This window comes from Ciona robusta, chromosome 10 (genome assembly GCF_009617815.1).
Source record: "Ciona robusta chromosome 10, ASM961781v2".
Classification (NCBI taxonomy): Eukaryota; Metazoa; Chordata; class Ascidiacea; order Phlebobranchia; family Cionidae; genus Ciona; species Ciona robusta.
This window is the reverse complement of record NC_143244.1, coordinates 5530092-5548645: the sequence shown is the minus strand read 5'-3', so window position 1 is coordinate 5548645 and position 18554 is coordinate 5530092. Positions and strand designations below refer to the sequence as shown.

General features: G+C 34.9%; 4 protein-coding genes across 8 annotated transcripts; 2 read left to right on the top strand and 2 right to left on the bottom strand.

Annotated features, from left to right (window-relative positions):
- Positions 1 to 836: 836 nt before the first annotated feature.
- Positions 837 to 4321, bottom strand: LOC149729922 (coagulation factor IX-like). 3 transcript variants are annotated; one of them, XM_089885825.1, is made up of 9 exons: positions 4163 to 4321; positions 3569 to 3729; positions 3101 to 3125; positions 2370 to 2486; positions 2065 to 2178; positions 1894 to 2004; positions 1589 to 1702; positions 1404 to 1523; positions 837 to 1084 (listed from the first exon to the last, which is right to left on the bottom strand). In XM_089885825.1, exons 1-9 carry the CDS (start codon positions 4230 to 4232, stop codon positions 945 to 947), a joined length of 972 nt encoding a protein of 323 aa, XP_089741951.1. In that variant the 5' UTR covers positions 4233 to 4321; the 3' UTR covers positions 837 to 944. The 3 variants fall into 3 exon arrangements, with proteins under 3 accessions (XP_089741951.1, XP_089741952.1, XP_089741953.1); XM_089885826.1 differs by lacking the exon at positions 2065 to 2178; XM_089885827.1 differs by lacking the exons at positions 1894 to 2004; positions 2065 to 2178.
- A 78-nt stretch (positions 4322 to 4399) lies between these two features.
- LOC149729921 (uncharacterized) lies at positions 4400 to 8957 on the bottom strand. Its single transcript, XM_089885809.1, has 7 exons — positions 8081 to 8957; positions 7509 to 7661; positions 7151 to 7397; positions 6621 to 6828; positions 5974 to 6100; positions 5530 to 5687; positions 4400 to 5287 (listed from the first exon to the last, which is right to left on the bottom strand). Exons 1-7 carry the CDS (start codon positions 8277 to 8279, stop codon positions 5033 to 5035), a joined length of 1347 nt encoding a protein of 448 aa, XP_089741935.1. The 5' UTR covers positions 8280 to 8957; the 3' UTR covers positions 4400 to 5032.
- A 786-nt stretch (positions 8958 to 9743) lies between these two features.
- LOC149729920 (EKC/KEOPS complex subunit TPRKB-like) lies at positions 9744 to 10708 on the top strand. The gene has a single exon (XM_089885837.1). It carries the CDS (start codon positions 9817 to 9819, stop codon positions 10330 to 10332), a length of 516 nt encoding a protein of 171 aa, XP_089741963.1. The 5' UTR covers positions 9744 to 9816; the 3' UTR covers positions 10333 to 10708.
- Positions 10709 to 10748: 40 nt separating this feature from the next.
- Positions 10749 to 18236, top strand: LOC149729919 (condensin complex subunit 2-like). Of its 3 annotated transcripts, none has more exons than XM_089885790.1 (13): positions 10749 to 10962; positions 11387 to 11479; positions 11892 to 12046; positions 12645 to 12750; positions 13333 to 13528; positions 13810 to 13931; positions 14218 to 14329; positions 14731 to 14982; positions 15288 to 15492; positions 16013 to 16167; positions 16418 to 16608; positions 17033 to 17209; positions 17589 to 18236. In XM_089885790.1, exons 1-13 carry the CDS (start codon positions 10750 to 10752, stop codon positions 17805 to 17807), a joined length of 2196 nt encoding a protein of 731 aa, XP_089741916.1. In that variant the 5' UTR covers position 10749; the 3' UTR covers positions 17808 to 18236. The 3 variants fall into 3 exon arrangements, with proteins under 3 accessions (XP_089741916.1, XP_089741917.1, XP_089741915.1); XM_089885791.1 differs by having other exon boundaries at positions 14728 to 14982; positions 15291 to 15492; XM_089885789.1 differs by having other exon boundaries at positions 14728 to 14982.
- The last annotated feature ends 318 nt before the right edge of the window (positions 18237 to 18554 follow it).

Below are 18554 nucleotides of genomic sequence, written 5' to 3'. Positions count from 1 at the left end.
AGCGCGATGGCACGCGTATATACAATGCTTCAAACTTCTCACAACTCGCAGCCACGCAGGCCGTGTCGCAGCAAACTTACAAACACTACTTCGAATTTACTTTAATCTATACTTTCTCTGAATGTAGGAATGTCACAAGTTTATTCTTGCGTGGCGGAACAACAACAACAGTCATTATAATACTTTTCACGCACCTCGTGCTCGATTACCAGTTACCACGTACGCAACTTTGATTACCACGAATGTATGTAACTTTGCCAGCACAATAATTTCAGGCCATCACTCAAAATGATATAAACAAGCAACAAAAACTCGTATCCATACACCGTATATTAAACATAATTACACATATTAGAGAAGGGCGGGGGAAGACGAGACACCTTTAGCACAATTATCATGATCGTGTTTTAAACAGTTAAAAACGATATATGGGGTATAGTTTTATAATTGTTTAGATTTTTTACTAAATGGGACGAGAAAACAGAATAAAATGGTGTCCCATCTTTCCCACCGTACCATATAATAATAATACCGCAATTTAAGCTCACAAAGCGGTACAAACGTAACTGATGTTTTATTCATGCATTTGTCAGCACTGATGCAACCTGCACTCGAGCCTGACTAACTAAATGACACAGATACTGCCGATACCGCTACATGACGCATCACATAACTGGTTCAGCAAATGCGGCCAAAATGCCGGTGGACATGACCACCACTTTGTATAAAAGGTTCCCCTTTATTTTCGCCTCTCTCTGCCCTTCGTTGCAAAAAATACGTTGTATATATCAAAAAACATGCCCTTTAAACGTGCCCTGAAATAACGCTTCATAGACTCAGGTATATATGCTGATTTATTGTTCATTGATTCACGATATACGAATACATTATTTATAATGATATATATATTAGTAATTATAAGTACACCAATTTCACGTTTTGATTTAAGGATCTACTGCTTGCTGCAGTTGAGTGTCAACGGATGCCCCACAGCCCTCGTCAGGACAAAAGCAAGTGTAAGAATTCGCCCCATGTTCGCATTGAGAACCTTCTGGGCACAAGTTCAAATCACATTCGTTCACATCTACAGAGTATTACATTTCTTAGTTAAGCACTTTATAAAACTGGTTAGGTTAGTGGTCATTATACAATTTCAAGATATTTGCATGTAAATATAGTAAGATGGGGCAAGATGGTTAATGTTTTTATTCCCTTATAGAGTTCACATTGTTAGGAAACAAAGAATATTTACAGAATTTCTTAACTTATTCTCACGACTTTAAACAAACGGCATTAGAAATATGGAATTCTATATATATATGCACTTGTTAATCATATAGAATATGGTGGTATAACCTCTCCACTTAAATACTGGTAGTATCAAATTTGCCACAGTAGTTTACCCTGAGAACAGTCGCTCCCTGTGTAGCCGGCCGCGCATGCGCAATGGTAAGATCCGACGTCATTAACGCACTCCCCTTCGTTCTGACACAAATTGTCGAAATTCTCGCATTCGTTTATATCTGCGACAAGCAACAAAGCGCCCATGTATTATTCACTGTCCCTTACCACCGCATCGTAGCATTACCGTCATTGCAAGTGTCTCCCTCGTACCCGGTGCTACAAACGCAGTCGTAAGTCCCAATACCGTTGATACAAATCCCATGCACGCACGTCTCGTTCTGCTGGCACTCGTCAATGTCTGTAAACGGTATTTTTTAAAAACTAAGCGACTTAAAGCGTACATAAAATTACATGTTCCGACGTTCGAATACAAAAACTATCTTTAATTTAGTTTTATTGAAGGTATTTATTGCATTTGATACTTATATGTACAAGTGTAGTTTACGTATATGGTATATTTATGACGAGAGCAGAAAATAAATGCTGTACCTTGACTACAGTTCGTGCCCTGATACCCCGCATCGCACAGACATATATACGACCCATCAGTATTGAAACAGTCGCCGTTCGCACAAACGTCGTTGTCGCATTCATTTACGTCTGCGCACAACAACATTTAAATTATTTCGCGACATTGTTACATGAGACGTTACAGCGTACCCTCGGTGCAGAAATCGCCTTCGTATCCTTGATCACACGCACACGTATACGAACCGACGGTATTGACGCAATTCCCGTTAACGCATTCGTGTTCGCCGGCACATTCATCTATATCTAAAAGCAGCGTGGAATTTATTAGGCTCAAACCAATAGCGCTTTAAGCTGCGTACTGTAATACCTCTACAGTAAAGTCACATCGGTAGTTCTGTGCGCATAAATTCTGTTGTAATAATGCGATTTTAAAACTTAAGAAAATTTCATTCACTTTCGGGGCCATTACATTATGTTGCGTATATTAGACCTACCTGTTTCACAATGTACACCAGTGTACCCTGCATGGCAATGACAAGCATAGCTGCTCCAAAGGTTCTGACATGTATCGGTTCCGATATCGTTGCATGGGGACATATTTTCGCATTGACCTTCGTGCAAAACAAAATATATTTAATACGCTTTTGGACAAACTTTCTAAATACCACTACCACTAAATGTGCTGTATAGAAGTGTGGAAGAAGACGGGATACCTTATATCCAAATATTCTGATCCTGTAAGCAATAAACAACGGTCTGTGGGAGTCGTGAAGATACGATTTTATAAGTTTATTACTACCGAATGGGACGAGAAAAGAAAATGTAAGGTTGTCCCATCTTTCCCGACCCTACTATATTTAACATAGGTTTGTGTATACCTTAAAATAAAGGAATGGTTAATACAACATTATCTGTCACGCAAGATATACAAGTGTCTGGGTGTCAAAAATCACTATCCGTATAATTTGAATCGTTTCATATCATCTTTGCACAAATTTGGCATACAATTAAACATCAACTTAATTTGCTTGTTCGTGGTTTTTGTGGCAGATTGTCAAATCATTGCAACACAATCTGAATCTGCTGATTACTGTTTACTTTGCTGTATAAACTGTACTTTGGACCGCTGCCGTAAGAAATAGCAACTGCATGCTCAGCAGAAATGTAAAGACAACAATAATGTTCAAATTAAACTTTATGCTTTTCAATAGTTTTGTATACTTACGTGTTAATTCGTCCCATTTCGCATTCTGAAATGTAAAACCACTTAAGTAAGAGTTTTTATAAGATATGAAAACTTTTCTACACCATATATCACTGCCTCTATAAGCGGCCGTAAACTGCTTGATTATTGCACGGTGTATTGCATACATTCATACTGAACTAAAGGCGTATGATCAAAGCCTTTAAGGTAACGCCATTAGTTATATATATAATACTATATGGGGTATATACGATGGGATATACGAGCGTCAGCAACTCCCATATTTAAATCCCATATTTTTTAACGTGTTTTAAACGGTTTACCAAATAAAAACTCTTCTATGTGGCTCTTTGGTTATGTAATTCTGTAAATATTATTTTATTTTAATACAAAATGAGACAAAAATCATAATAAAACATGCGCCATCTTACCCCAGCCCACTATACAAAATTTTGCTCAAAATCGGGGGTTTTAATATTTGATTCTTACCGTTTGTGCTGTGTTTTCGTACACCTCCCTCAGTTCCTCATAGTTGCAAATTTCTTCGACACATTCTTGTTCAAAGTTTCCCTTAGCAAACTCTTCGAACCCGGAGTTTGCTCTCTTTTCTCTGGTGAGATAGTTGGACGCCTCTTCCTTGCTCACAAAGACTGAAAAATAATATGTCTGCTTAATATGCACTTATATATAATAGGGTGGGGAGGACGGGACACCTTCAAAACATAATATCCAAATATTTTATTCGTGTTTTAAACAATTAACAACGGTCTGTGGGAGACGTGAGGATATGGTTTTACAATTCGTTAAATGTTCTTTGTTTACTACTAAATTGGTCGATAAAATAGAATGAAACTGTATCCCATCTTCTCCCACCCCCATATATTATTTTTACGTACTGTTTATTGGTACCAATGCTATATACACACAATGATGCAAATATATAAACAGTATTTTCATTGTACTACTTGGATACTAATTTTCAAAAATCGTATACGGTTGTCGCTCATACGATTTTTGACAATGAATTATAAAAAGAGATATTATATATATATACTGGGCCAAACGCATAACACCATTACTTACCCCCTCCCGCTGCCAAAGTAGATCCAACATAAGCGATGATCAAAGCGAATACAAAAACACCTTTAGACATAATGAAAACTACCTTAACCTATTTGGTACAAGAAATTGAAATAACGTTGCAGCGATCAGGTTACACATCAATAAAACGCTGGTTGCAATAGCTGAGCTCAGCTGATTACTCGGCAAACTGTATTAGAGTGCATATAGGTTCGATTACTGTAACACAACACGACCCCGTAACGTCGACAACGATTTGTGTATTTAAACCTAGGTGTAAAATATTAAAAGTAACAAAATACGTTACAACTCTTGCAAGAGAATACACATACGTATAAAAGGTTTAAAATAAAATAAGAGTAAATGCTAAAGAAGCGAGTAATCTCATACACGCAAGTGCATAGCTAGCAAATATGTCACCAACAAGAACTTTCCTGCCATTTTAAAAGGTTAACATTTTCCCGTTCATGTGTTAGGTCATAAAAAGGAATCGCATTGTTACGTAAAGTGCAGCATTGTTTCCTGAATTGGGTAATTTGCACTGCTGCAATATTGTGTCTGCCTGAAGCATGCAATATAAAAAAAAGAAATAGCACAGTTGGCTTGATTTTTGCAATTTGCATAGTTAAATTTCGTTAAGTTTCTTCGCTACCGACTTCAAAAAAGTATCGTAGGTTTGGGTAAGACGTAAGATGATTAATGTTTCTACTTATTTTATATTTCCATTTGGAAGTAAAAATAGAATGATTCAATGATTATACAACCGTATCCTCACGATTGGTAAATATGAGACATATGTGCTAATATGGTATCCATCTTACCCCATAGCACTAAAAGTTCAACCTTTAATACTAATTCCATGTTCAATATGCGCTATTTGTATTCTTCGGCTATAAGATTTAATATTATTTGCGCTTTTACAGTGTTAACCCCTTGCCCATAATGTTGGCCGTCCTGGCTCCAAACGCCAGTAGTGACTTTAGTCATGTTCACAGTCGGAACCCCGTAGCCAGCACAAAATTGCGCCACCTCCCGATCGAACTTAGATATTTTTTCGTCGTCTCCGTGCTGGGACACGTAATTAGCAGGCTTGAAAATACCGGATTTTACAGTTGTGACCCATCTAACCTATATAATACATAAAGCAGATTGTAAGCCTAACCATCAGTAGTCGTAAAGAACAATGGTAAATGCAAATAGCTCTTCTGGTGTGCTACGTTAATGACGTCTCGACGCATGGCAGACGAATATCGTTGGTCTTACATGTTTTACCGGAGGAGCTATTCACTGTTATATTACATTATAACACAACTTTGGAATATGCAAATATATACACATTGTTAAACAAGCTATTCTGCCTGTCTCTTTACCTTGGGCCAAGTATGCCCCCTCAATGCATCGAGAGTAGGCTTTAGGAACTGCTGCGTTATAACGTTTGAATCGCTATGATCGTGAAGACCAATCCCAATGAACAAGTAGGTCCCTTCCTCGTCTAATCTACTTAGAACATACTGAAGCAATTCTAAAGCTGCAATAAATGAACACGGTCACAATATACAGGATTGCCTCTGGCCAAGCCAACAGTTTGATTACTACAGGCAATTTGAAAGTGAGCCCCAAAGCTATTATACACGACACCAAACTCGACGCTCATATAGTAGAGTGGGGTAAGATGGGGAATGTTTTTATTCTCTCTTATGATATCATTTGGCATTGAACAAGGAATATTTAAAGAGGTATGAAATCGTTACCGCGCGACTCTAAAAGAGCGTTGGTAATAGTTCACAACATATACCGGGCATACATATGCTTACCGTACGAAGCTCGCCAGAAAGACTCCAATGAAATACGCGTCTTTACCATTCCATTGCAAATCCCTGGAGGTGGTAATTCATCGCTAGAAGTTGCTAAAGTGTACGCAAGGCAGTTCCTATCCATAACCTACAGAAAGGTTAAAAACTTGATTTAAAAATTAGAGTAAACGCACATAGCTTTTGAATTGTAATAGAAAGATTTCCGAGACAAACGATTTCAAAACTATTTAAATCATGTAGAAGAAAAATAACAAATTCAAGTTTATTTATCTTTTCCAATATATAGTAGGGTGGGGGAAGATGGGACACCTTGAGCACAAAATATATAAGTATCCTGATCGTGTTTTAAACAATCAACAACGGTCTATGGGAGTCGTGAAGATACAGTTTGATATACCTTGAATTTTCTTTATTTACTACCAAAGGGGCGAGAAATTAGAATGAAAAAATGTCCCATCTTTCCCCAACCTACTATACAACTGCGAAGATTAAATTAATTTGAACATCAATGATAAAGGAAAAAGAACAGTTGTTAACATATGCCAAAAGGGTATAAAAACTATTGTAATCTTGGTTAAAAGCGAAATCCAGTCGGATTTCAAAGGTAAAACCGTATATTTGACGATATAAGGCCTATAGCTACTTACCCTTATTTGATTGACGCATCTTTCGCGCGTCTCTGTGTCCACGTTCTTGGCCTTTACGCTTCCATTACGAAAGTTATTCGTTAAAAGATCCAGCATTGCAGAATATAGATTCCGCACCAACGAATTTCCAACAAAAACGATGGATTTTACATTGGCATTTTTCAACAAAGAACACGCAGACCCTTGGTCGTGCAAAACCATCTTACACCTGTATAATTATTTGAAAACAGATTGCTATGATAGGATTTGCAATGTAAGGAATGTCATAGTTATAATTATATCGTAGGTTGTGGTAAGATAGTTCATATTTTTCTTCTCTTTTGACTTTCCGTTTAGGATCGAACAAAAAATATTTACATAATTTTGTAACCATATCCTTTATATGGCGTTTTTTTACAATTAGGAAATCTGGGATATTATGTGCTAACGGTATCCACCTTACCCCACAGTGCTATATTACAAGCAGTTTTATTTCATAAATATATTTACAGCCAATTGACCCAAATGCGTCCCTGAAATGGTCTTTTTACCTTGGGTCTTCGGGTATCCAGTCTGAAATTTCGCCATGTACGTGTTTCGCTAGGTTTATTTTGCTAGCACCAATGCAGAGATCAGTAGATACACATTTTCCATTGTATTTGTCGCTACAACAAGCAGTAGCAGAATCTGGGTCACACCATGCTGATGCGTCGGTTTTTATTGTGAGAGGGAAAAACCCACAACAGCGAACTTTGAAACCACATTTTCCGTCAGACCTGTACGGGTCTGCACTGAAACCTAACGCACAGAATATGATTTAGACCAGCAGTGCTTTAGGTAGGGGCCAAAAATAATAACCAGATAACGAGTTATCACATTTGTAACTTTCAAATATGTAGACCTATTTACCTTCGTGTTCTTGCCTGAAATACCGATGCAGTTCATTCAACCGTTTCCTATCTTTCGCAACGCCATCATATGCTCTTTCTCGCCACCTTCCGTTTGTTATATTTTGATAAATGTTTTGACAATTGGACTTTAAAATGCTGTCGGACAGAAAATCTAAGACAAAACATGTGGCCGATAAGCAGCATGTATTTAATTCCTAAACAATCTTACACCCAGTAATGACACATGTATATGTTGTGTATACATATTTTCCTTCCTTTAGTTAATCATTATCAAAATGTGGGCAATTTTGTTTTGTTGTTATTGAAGCACTATAAGGTTTAATGTTTCATTAGTAACACTAACCGGAAATTTGTCTATAAACAGTAGGATGTGAGAATCGGGACACTCGTAGTTGTAGCACATATTATACAAATATCTTGATCGTGTTTTAAACAATTAACAACAGTCTATGGGAGTCGTGAAGGCACGGTTTTATAATTCTTTGAATGTTCTTTATTTACTACCAAATGGTACAAGAAAATGAAAAGGTGTCCCATCTTCCCCCAACCTACTTTATAATATTAGCCTACCTTCTGTCGCGATATTTCTCGTTCGCTGTGGTATGTAACGTATGGACGGTACATCTTGAAACACAACCATTTCGGGTTTATACAGGTAGTTTGTTACAATAAGACACATGAAAGCGACCACAAAACAAACTGGAACCTTCTTCACTCTTGAGATAGACATCCAGAAGTTGTGTTGTTGTCTTTGACCATAAAATGGCATTACAAAAGTCACGCCGTAAGGTTAAACGGCTACCTGTAACTTAACTCCTCTCTGTAGTCGTAAAATCACTGGCCCGTTACAAAACCTGCTTTTAACGGACATTCATTACATGATATTATCTAGAATTCTAGAGCAATAATACATACTATCAGTATCACTACCGCACTTCTAAGAACTGTACACAGTAATGTATAAACTACCTTGCGTTTCGTTTTAAATCTGTGTCTATCGCTCATCTCGACGTATTGTTAAATCTCTTTCCTATACTGAAAGACTGAGCGCCCGCCGACGTAAAACGCATTCATTGTTTACCGTCTATTGTTCTCTCTTAGTCAGCGCTGTTTTTTCATGGGTACATTGGCTTCATATGGATACGGACAGTGTACTTCAGTCTATGTTTCATTCCTGGATGTTCTTCTCAACCCAGAAGTATGGGCAAATAACCTATATAGTCAACTGTTCATTTCTATGGCAAACATGTTCTAACTGTAGGTGAAATTTGCTTAGTGCTAAATGCTTGTGTAATGTGAAAATTCAACGCACACGCAATAAATTCCCCTCAAAAAACACTAAATACGCAGATAACTAGTATTTAAGTAAAGTTTGTCCACTGCCTCAAAATCCATAGCGGGCTATATTGAATGTTATGACTTTCGAAATCGGTCACGCTCGTATAGAAGAAAGATCAATTTCCAAAACCCAACGATCGCTTTGTTTGAGTTTTGAATAAACCTCGCTCGGATTATAAAATCGTGGTGCTATCGTGGTGCGTATTGGGTTTCTTTTTACTCTAGTTAGCACGACGTTATAAGAGCAATTGGAAATGAATGTGACAAGTGAAGCCCGTGTGACCTACTTCAAAGTTTATATAAATAAAGCCTCTGGCATACATAGTTTTTAGGCCAGGGTTTAAGGACCGTGTGGGCTTCTACACGACCATGGTCGCATAAAAAAGGATTGATTTATTTTGACAGTGAAAAAAAGTTTCTGCTGTTGTATTATTTAATGAAGGTTATCTGATGTTACCTCGTGCTGTTAACTCCCGTGGCGCTTTTTATAGAAACTAATGAGATGTATCAACTCGGCGCTTAAAAGGACGTCACATTACAGTCTCAATACTCCCTATTAATAAATGTCAACACCATCGAAAACGCGTATCTTATGGGAAACGATTCTCATAAAAAAAACTGCTAGTCGGCAGTAAGGATAGTACGAATAAATTTTTAACTTGTGCTGCTTTTTAATATCAAAGCAAGAATATAAAAACCACTTTGGCTCAAACTATTGCAAAATTACGCAGCTTTAGTTTAATTAAAAAAGGCAAAACAGATTTTTGATTGAGGTTCTTGTTTTTCAGAAATAGCGGGAAATGGAAAAACACCGTTTCGCTTGAGTGGTCAGATAAAAATGAATTTTCATTTACCATATAGTTTAAAACTTTAAATTATGAATAGAATTAGTTTTGGGATAAATTAAGTTGTTTTATGCTTTTAATGTTGTTTTACATCGACAGAATAATCATTGGCAAGTAGTAAATATGGAAACTTATGATCTTAGCCCTGTTGCTAAAAATAAGACGGCCTCGGTTGCTTTTTATCGTAATGTAAAAAATGCTAAAGAGCTTAAGGAGTTAGCCATGAGAGATACCGTACAAGCTTCGTTCGTAAAAGCAAGTATGATAGCAGATGTACTTCAGATCAAAGCTGCTGCTGCAAAAGGCTTCCATCTCCAAGCAGTGGGAAAAATTAAAACTAAAACCTTGCATTCTGAAATGATTTTTAATTTATCCCCTTCAAACAAAATATCTGACTGTTTTCAACTTTTCGGGCTTAAAGATACTTCAACAGATGTTGTGGCAGTTACTTTGGATGTGGCTGAAAATGAAAAAGTTTTAAATTGTGTTGTTGGTGACTTAGTTTCTGTTTCTTTATTGCAAGATTTGTGCGATAAACCAGCAATTAAGAAACTTTACAAAATTACTGATGAAGAATTAAATATTTGTTCATTTTTGGACTGCATTTTAAGCCAAATGGCAGCTAAAGATATTAGATAACGAAATTATAACAAATTATTGTATGAAGTATTACGCTGCTATACTTTTGCAATTATTTTAGTTGACTATTCTATAGATATATAATGTATTGTTTGTATACAAAAAGAATCAAATTAACATACAATTTGTCTTATCTTATGTGCAACATTTTTAAATTAAGCAAGTAAATTAAACATTATAGCTCAATTACCAACACAAATAGTAGAATTTCTGTTGCATTAACCTTTTTTTATTTAAATCATTTTAGATAATGTTGGGTATATATATTTCATTTTTAGTACAATAAAATCAACTGTATAAATTTAACAATCTGGCCCAATACAAATAGTAAAAATTCTGTTTTACATTCAGTTTAATTAATTTTATTCTCTTTAGATATGTCAAGTACATTCCATATTTAGTACAAGCATTTCTGAAATGTCGTCCCCAGCAACACCAATGCAGCTGCATAACATTTCATCCCCTATTTCACCTAATGCTTCCATGCGGCGTAAATCAAAAAGAAGAAGCATAATTGGTGAAAAAGCAGGGAGTATTCCATGCTCTATTATTGAAAACCAAGAACAAAGTCGACATAGAAGACATTCTCGTGGAGGAAGTCGTAATTTGAAAATTTCCAAAACTGCCACGGTATGTGGCATACGCTGTGTAGTCCCAAAAGAGATCTTTTATTCAATAGTTTTGAGACACTATTTGGCACTTTTTTATGTTGTTTTTATTAAATAGATGTTTGGCTAACTTTGTATTACAACTACAATTCTTTGCAGAGTTATTAAAATGTCCTTCATTCCCACATTTATACAAGGATAGCTCATTTATTATAATGTTCTATTTTAAATAGTGTTGCAAAAATTCATATAAAAATATTTGATTAAAATTTATTAGGAACTGTTGCAGTTGCAGCAGTTTTTATTATTTGATTATAAAAAGTTCAAAAGGTTATGGCTTTTTATTGAAAATCAGATTTTATTGAAAATCCTGTATTTCTACTCTTTGTGTAGTACTAACATATCATTTATTTGAAATGATTGTCATGGTTACCTATCGTTTAAAGGTCGAAGGCACTGCAGAACGTAGATGGACAAAAGATGAACTATGTCAACATTATGCTCAGTGCATGAAACTCCACCAAGAAAATAAAATCAATGTAGGCGTAATATTATGATTACGACTAGTTTAACAATAAGTTTTGTCTTTACCCTCTTAGGCCTAAATTTTAGCATTTACAGCCTGTTTCAGATTTTATATGTGAATGGTAACTGTGTTCAAATAGTAAATATAGACAGTTAAATACACTTATTTTATAACATATGCAATGAGTGGTACTAGTGAAGAATCCTTCCCCTGCGTTATCTGCTAACCACTAGGCACTAACTACTAGCCCATATAACCACCCCCCCCCCACAAATTGCTAACTGCTAGTACTAACCCATATAACTACTAACCCCCAACTACTAACCTCTAATAGTTTTCACCAACTTAATATGTATTATTACTAACATAGAACTATAGCAAAGAATTTTTTTACTATTGCCCAATGATTTTACTTTTACATTCAGCACAAAAATGCCTTTGATCTAAAACTGATTGAACACATGGGTGAAATGATACTGAAAGATGGATCCCTTAATTTCCGTGTGGCTGGAGGTACAATTATTGCTGGTGCAAAGATATATGCATCTAGAGTGGATGCAATACATTCTGATATATACAGGTATATAGGGGAAATAACATACATGGAGTTTGTAGGAGATAAGACTATTTGAGGGGATTTGTGTTAAAAAATTTAGAAAGTAAAACTTGTGCAAATATTTGATCTGTTAATTTAGTTTATTATTTTGCTATGATGTAACAATGTAACAACAAATTTTGATAAATTTAAATAATGAACATAAACTGTATAAATTATCAACTTAATACAAACTTTTTGCTGCTAGACATAAATATATATATATAGTAGAATGGAGGAAGACGGGACACCTTTAGCACAAAATGCCTAAGTATTCTGATCAGGTTTTAAACAATTAACAACGGTCTATGGAAGTCAAGAGGATATAGTTTATAATTTTTGGAATGTTCCCTGTTTGCTACTAAATGGGACGACAAAATACCGTTCAAAAGTGTCCCATCCTCCCCCAACCTACTGTATATAATAATAAGGATTTTGTTCTAGCAGAAATATTGTACACACATATAAAATAAAAATTTAGCTTACCTTTATCATATAGAAAAAAATTTTTTTTTATAAAGGTCCTAATTTTAAATAGGACATAGGTAATAAATTCTAATATAAAACTTTATTCTTATTTTAGAGTACTGTCAAGTCTTGGTAGTGGTGAAAAAGATGATGCAGAACCTGATGATGGAGAAACTGACAGTCAAGAACCAAAGTCTAAGAAAAGGAAGAAAAATTCAAAAGTAAATTTATCTAATCTACTGTTTCCATTTTTGTTGCAAGCATAGTGGTATAAAGTATACAAACAACTTAAATTGGAACAAACACAATTTTAAAGGGCATTTGTCATTTGTTTTATTCATAATCTGTTTTGTTTTCTGAAACTTAAGTGGTATCTTTATTAGATCACATTGAGCATTTCTGTTTATACACATATTTTGATTTTTCACTTGGATGGTTTTTTAAAGACTGAGTTACCACTTTATTAGACCTCTATACTAAACGATTTTTAAGGTGTTTTTACCGATTTTAAAAGTGTTGTTAACCATGCAAGTCACATATAATAACTGAATAAATGCACTAGTCCAACTTATTTGGCCAAAATTGGATGACTCATAGCCCCACGTCCCCACCCATATAAAATAACTGTTTGATTGGCTAATTAGCTATTTATCTGCTTTTCCTTGTTTTATGACCTTACCCATATAAAATAACAAGTGAAGTTGGCCCAAAACTCTAGTCTATACCATCACCCATGCCCCTATATAGTATATTGGTATAATAATGGTATCCTATAGTCTAAAATTAATGCTTGTTTTGCTCAGATTCTGGAAACAAATGAAGCCAATCTTCGTCTAAACATGATCAACACATGTGTAGCAGTGGATGGAATAGATAGGAAACACAACACAGCCATAGATGCTGCTAGTTGCGACAGCTTGAAATTCAACAACATGCCAATTTCCGATGACGGGACAACTCTATTGTTTGATTATGATTTTAGCTCAGCATCAGATGCAGGTTTGAAGGTTTTATTTTAGCTTTTTTACCAAAGACAGGTTGGGTAAACCTTGAAATTTAAAAATGTGATGCAAAAACTATGATATAATAAAGATAATAAATACCTTTTATGAAAATATAATAAAAATATGTAGTAAAATTGTTATTTTTTTTTCTCCTAGAGAGTTTTTCAAATCTATTTTTTCAACGATCATATTTAAAACATAAACTCTTTGCACTCCAATAAGTTTAATGATAAATATAAATTTAAGAAAATAGTTTTTTTATATCAATTATTTCAGACATGCCCACTGAAGAAAATACAAGTGAAGTATTCTGGGAATTGCACAAAAGTTTACCACAACAAACACTTATGAATAATGTCCCACTTTGTGAAACGTTTAAAAATACAAGTAATATAAATGTAAGTGACATTGAAATATCTATATGTATATAGTATTAGTAATAGTATATATATCTTTTAATATACAATTAAGTGGACTTGATTTTTGTCCGTTAGGTTTTCGTAGGAGCAGATTCTTACTGTATTTCTACACAAGAATCGTCCAACTCTATGAGCACCAGATCAGGGTCAAATTCGCACATTTTTTTCAGATATTTCTAAATTGTGTCACTGTTGTACCATACCTTTGCATATGACTACTGACTGTTACATAATGTATTGTATTTAATTTGTATATTCCATAAAGGCAATGTTTAACTTGGACCAAGAAATCAAAAAAACTGCAGAAAAAGCTTCAGAAAGTCTGAGCGAAAATGAAGAAATTCAAGATGACTTCAGTTGTGCAGCTGCTGATGACGGTATGATTTCAAACTTTTGGTTGATTTTTAGATTACATTACATAAATGAACACAACTTTTATACAACTGTTTGAATATAGTAACAAAGGTCAAATTCATTTTACCGAGGAGAGAGTTAGAAAAAGACTGGTACTGAATGCATTCGTTCCTTTTTTATTTATTACACCTTATTTTATTTTGTTAATTGAAGAGATAAATAAATTTTCGATTATTTTTTGTCACTAGTAACAATATATTTACATAGAACAATATTGACACTATAGAAGATTTTCGTTTCTAATTCCTTTCACTTTTTAAAAGACTGTCATTTTGTTGCTAATTTCCTTCTCTTCATAGTTTAAATTAATTTGATCTGCGTTACTGTATTCCAATAAACAAAAATCCTAATTTCTCTACAGCAGATGACAATATATTTGCCAAAAGCAATAATGACAACAACAATGAAGCCATGGAAGACACAGTGTTTGAAACCTTACCAATCCCATCTGCCACCACTCCCATGGATTCTACACTTACACCTGCCCAACTGAATGCGGTTTCACCGGGAGATTATTCCTACTTTAAACAAAGCAACGTCTTGTCCGTTTTTGAAGGCAACCAACATTGGAATCGACATAAAAGCAAAAGAACATCAGCGCGTGCTTCGTCATCGAGTTAGTTCATGTTTTATTCTCATTATATTTTCTTTTGATGTTTAATGATGACCGTTATGGAAATAGTGTATTCATTTTTCAAGCAGATTTTTTAGTTAATTAGGTTAAAAAAAATTGTTTTTTCAGATTTTTTAGTTAATTAGTTAAAAAAAAACTGTTTTTGTTTTTTTGTCCAATTGGCAGTATTACTTTTACTTATTACACACATGCCCCTACTGTGTTAAGGGCCATATGATTTGGTTATAAACATGTGTTTTTGTTTTTTTTGTGTCAATATTTTTTTTTATTTATAACTTTGTTTTCAGAAGATGACGATGCAGATGACACAGTGGTAAAGAAAAAGGTGAAGAAAGCTACAAGAAAAATATTTTCCGAAGATCTTGAAAAACCAACAGTCTCTAAAAAACTTCAGCCACAAAAATGTTCCAAGCAGAAACTTGATGCTTTGAAAGCAAATAAAGAATTTCAGGTTCTGCAGTGTAAAGAATCCAAAAGTGACATTCTTTTGGGGTAAGTTGGCACTGCCTGGTTTAAAATGTTTAACATTGCGAAAATATGGAAGCAATTACTCAGTTGGGGTAAGGATCTAGAGTTCTAGACACATATCATGGTATGGATCTTCTTGCCATATATGTAATAACATCAACATCATTAACTAAATTAGGGCTGAGAGTTATAAACCTTATTAAGTTAAGACTAGAGCTTACTGGTCCTTGTTAGAGGTCCTAAGATTTTGGCCAGGTTGGCACGCTACGCCAACACTTCGACTGCGTATATACGTCTGGAATATGATCACGAACATTTATGCGAACATTGGGACTCTATCCTGAACTCTGATTTCTGGAAGTTGTATAGATTACTAAACTATAATAAGACCATTATTAACAGCTTTGCGTATAAGTGTATTGGGCCAACCAAATGCCAGATACCATGGCATGCTACACCGCAGGACCTCACCCATACAGTATCTTATAGATTAGCTATTAACCAACCAAGCAGTTTTTCTGTACATTTAATTTTCCAATTTCAGATGCTTAGTGCTAAGGATTGTCCTGGAAAAATTAACAATGAAAAAAATCAACTTTTCTGGTCTCACTGTTTCGAATAGCGATAAACAAGTAGTTTGTAATATCCGCTGTGCAAGCGATGAACCGTGTCAGCAAATAGTGGAAAGCAGTTTCGAAGGTGAATTACTTAACCTAAATGCAAAATGTACTCTGGTGCTGCGAAAACAGAACAGACAAAAATCAAGTCTAGCAAATTGTATAAGATAAATATTTTGCCTAAATGGCATCGTCAGTCTCTTATTTAAATGGAATCCTTTTCAGAGCACCAGATCCTTACTGTTTTACTTTACTTAAGAACTGCCAACTCTATAAGCACCATATTTGGGTCAGATTCGCAACATTTATAACTGTATTTCTATTTCCAACAGACAATGACGATTTCTTAGGAAATGAAGATCAAACACAGATTGGGTTTCCGAACTACACAGCCAGTGATTCTGTCTTTCCTGATTTCACCCAAAATAATTCTCACCATCAAGCTGGGCAAGCTCCTGATGCAAATAATGGAGATTACACAGCTTTGTTGGAAGGAGACCATCTTATATCACAGCCCAGAAAGGTCATAGATTTTGTTACTTATATTTTATCTAAAAATCAATAAAATTTTGAATTTTAAAATATGTTTTGAAAAATACATTTCTAAGTAGCCAAGTATATAATGCATTTATGAATGACTGATTTTTTTATATTCTCGTGTCAAAAGTGTGGTGAGGAAACTAGAGCAAAAATAACAAGAATTATGTTATATACACTTTGTGCCGGCTTACAAGTTTCCGTGTATGTAACTTTGGGTGAGTAGCTACCCCACTGGATTGGAGAAATTGATAAGTTTCTGACCCAAGGACACACACTTTTAACAGTGACAGCATTGAACCTTGAACCTGTATCCTCTAGTGTAGCGGCAAGTGCTCTAAAACCGCTGTGCCAACTATATTACTTTTCTATATTACCTAGCATTTAATAACATTCTTGTTATTCTACAGGTTGAAAAAATTCCAATAGGATTTGCGAAAAGAGCGAAACGTATTGATGTTAAGCGGTTGAAAGGAGCAATGTGGTCCCTGTTACACAAACCAACTACAGAACGCCTTCCTGCACTAGAACACCAGGATGAGACCATTACAAATGAAACAGATGACTCTCAACCTGCTGATAATGAGGTGCATGTGGTAGGCTTGGTATTTCTATTCTTATTTTTATGCAGGATAAATATAATGGTTTGCTCTTAGGTGTTTATCATTGTGCATGAATGATAACTACCTATTTGGGGTTTATACTTATAGGGAAATAACAGTCACATAAAACGACAGTTACATAAAATGCTTACCATATCATATTTCACGCACCTTTTGCCCATTTACGAGTTACCAAATATATCCAAATTTTTGGGTGATCTATTTTCTAGATATTTTTAATTTAAACAACGCATTTGGACCACTAGGTTTGAGCCATTAAGTGTCTTGGGCCCCCATACACACCTACGCCTGCATACGCACACATTTCACTATTTTTTAAATAACATTGAAACTGTACTTGCAGCTACAGACTTCTGTTGAACCTGACATTTCTCCGAAAAATGACGATTTTATGTTTTCCGACCTTTACAAGAAACTGCCTTCCAATATGTCCGAAAGTTTATCCGAAAATTTATCCGTTCCTCTTGCATTCACCTGTCTGCTTCACCTGGCGAATGAAAAGCAGCTGAAAATCTCCCATCTTACTACACTTAGCGATCTAAAAATCTCTCATGGCTTGTAAAAAAATTGGTGTTTTTAACATTTTCTTAAATCATTTTTACAAGAAGGAAATAGTTCTTGTTTTTTCAAGGCCAACATTTTAATACTTTTAATAATCTCTAATATATTGGGGCACTGGAAAAATATTGTTCTGTATGGGATTTGAGAAATTTGATAGAATTTCTGACTTTGTATAAAAAAAACTGCCATGCACTACATGCACAACACACACTCTTGGTTAAATTACTGTTTTTAGCTTTTCTCTAATTTACAATCATTTCACTAAGTTTTTTTTTAATAGCAAATACAATATATATCTGGAGTTTTCATTTTAAGTTAATTTTTTTGCGTTAAATTTTTTTGAATTCGGTTTTTCATACATTGTGCACTGTTCCGAAAAGGGAAAACGTGTCTGACGTTTAATTCAATAAAATCATTTCCATTGGTCCTACATGTTAAGGCATGATCAAATGCACTTAGTTTTTCTCGCACGGGGAGTCAACGACAGTCATTCATTATATAACATAGGTTTTTTGTTCCACACATCTCATGCCCACTTATGAATGTAACTTACTCTTTCCTTGCGTGGCCGGAAAACAACAGTCGTTATCACACGGGTTTAACACCTCGTGCCAGCTTACGAGTTACCATGTATGTTACTTTGTATGAGTTACTATACCTGTAACACGGTGGAAATTATATTTTTGACAGTTTTCTAATTTAAGAAAACCTACAAGGGACCAAACGTTTGGAACAATTTCCGTTTCGT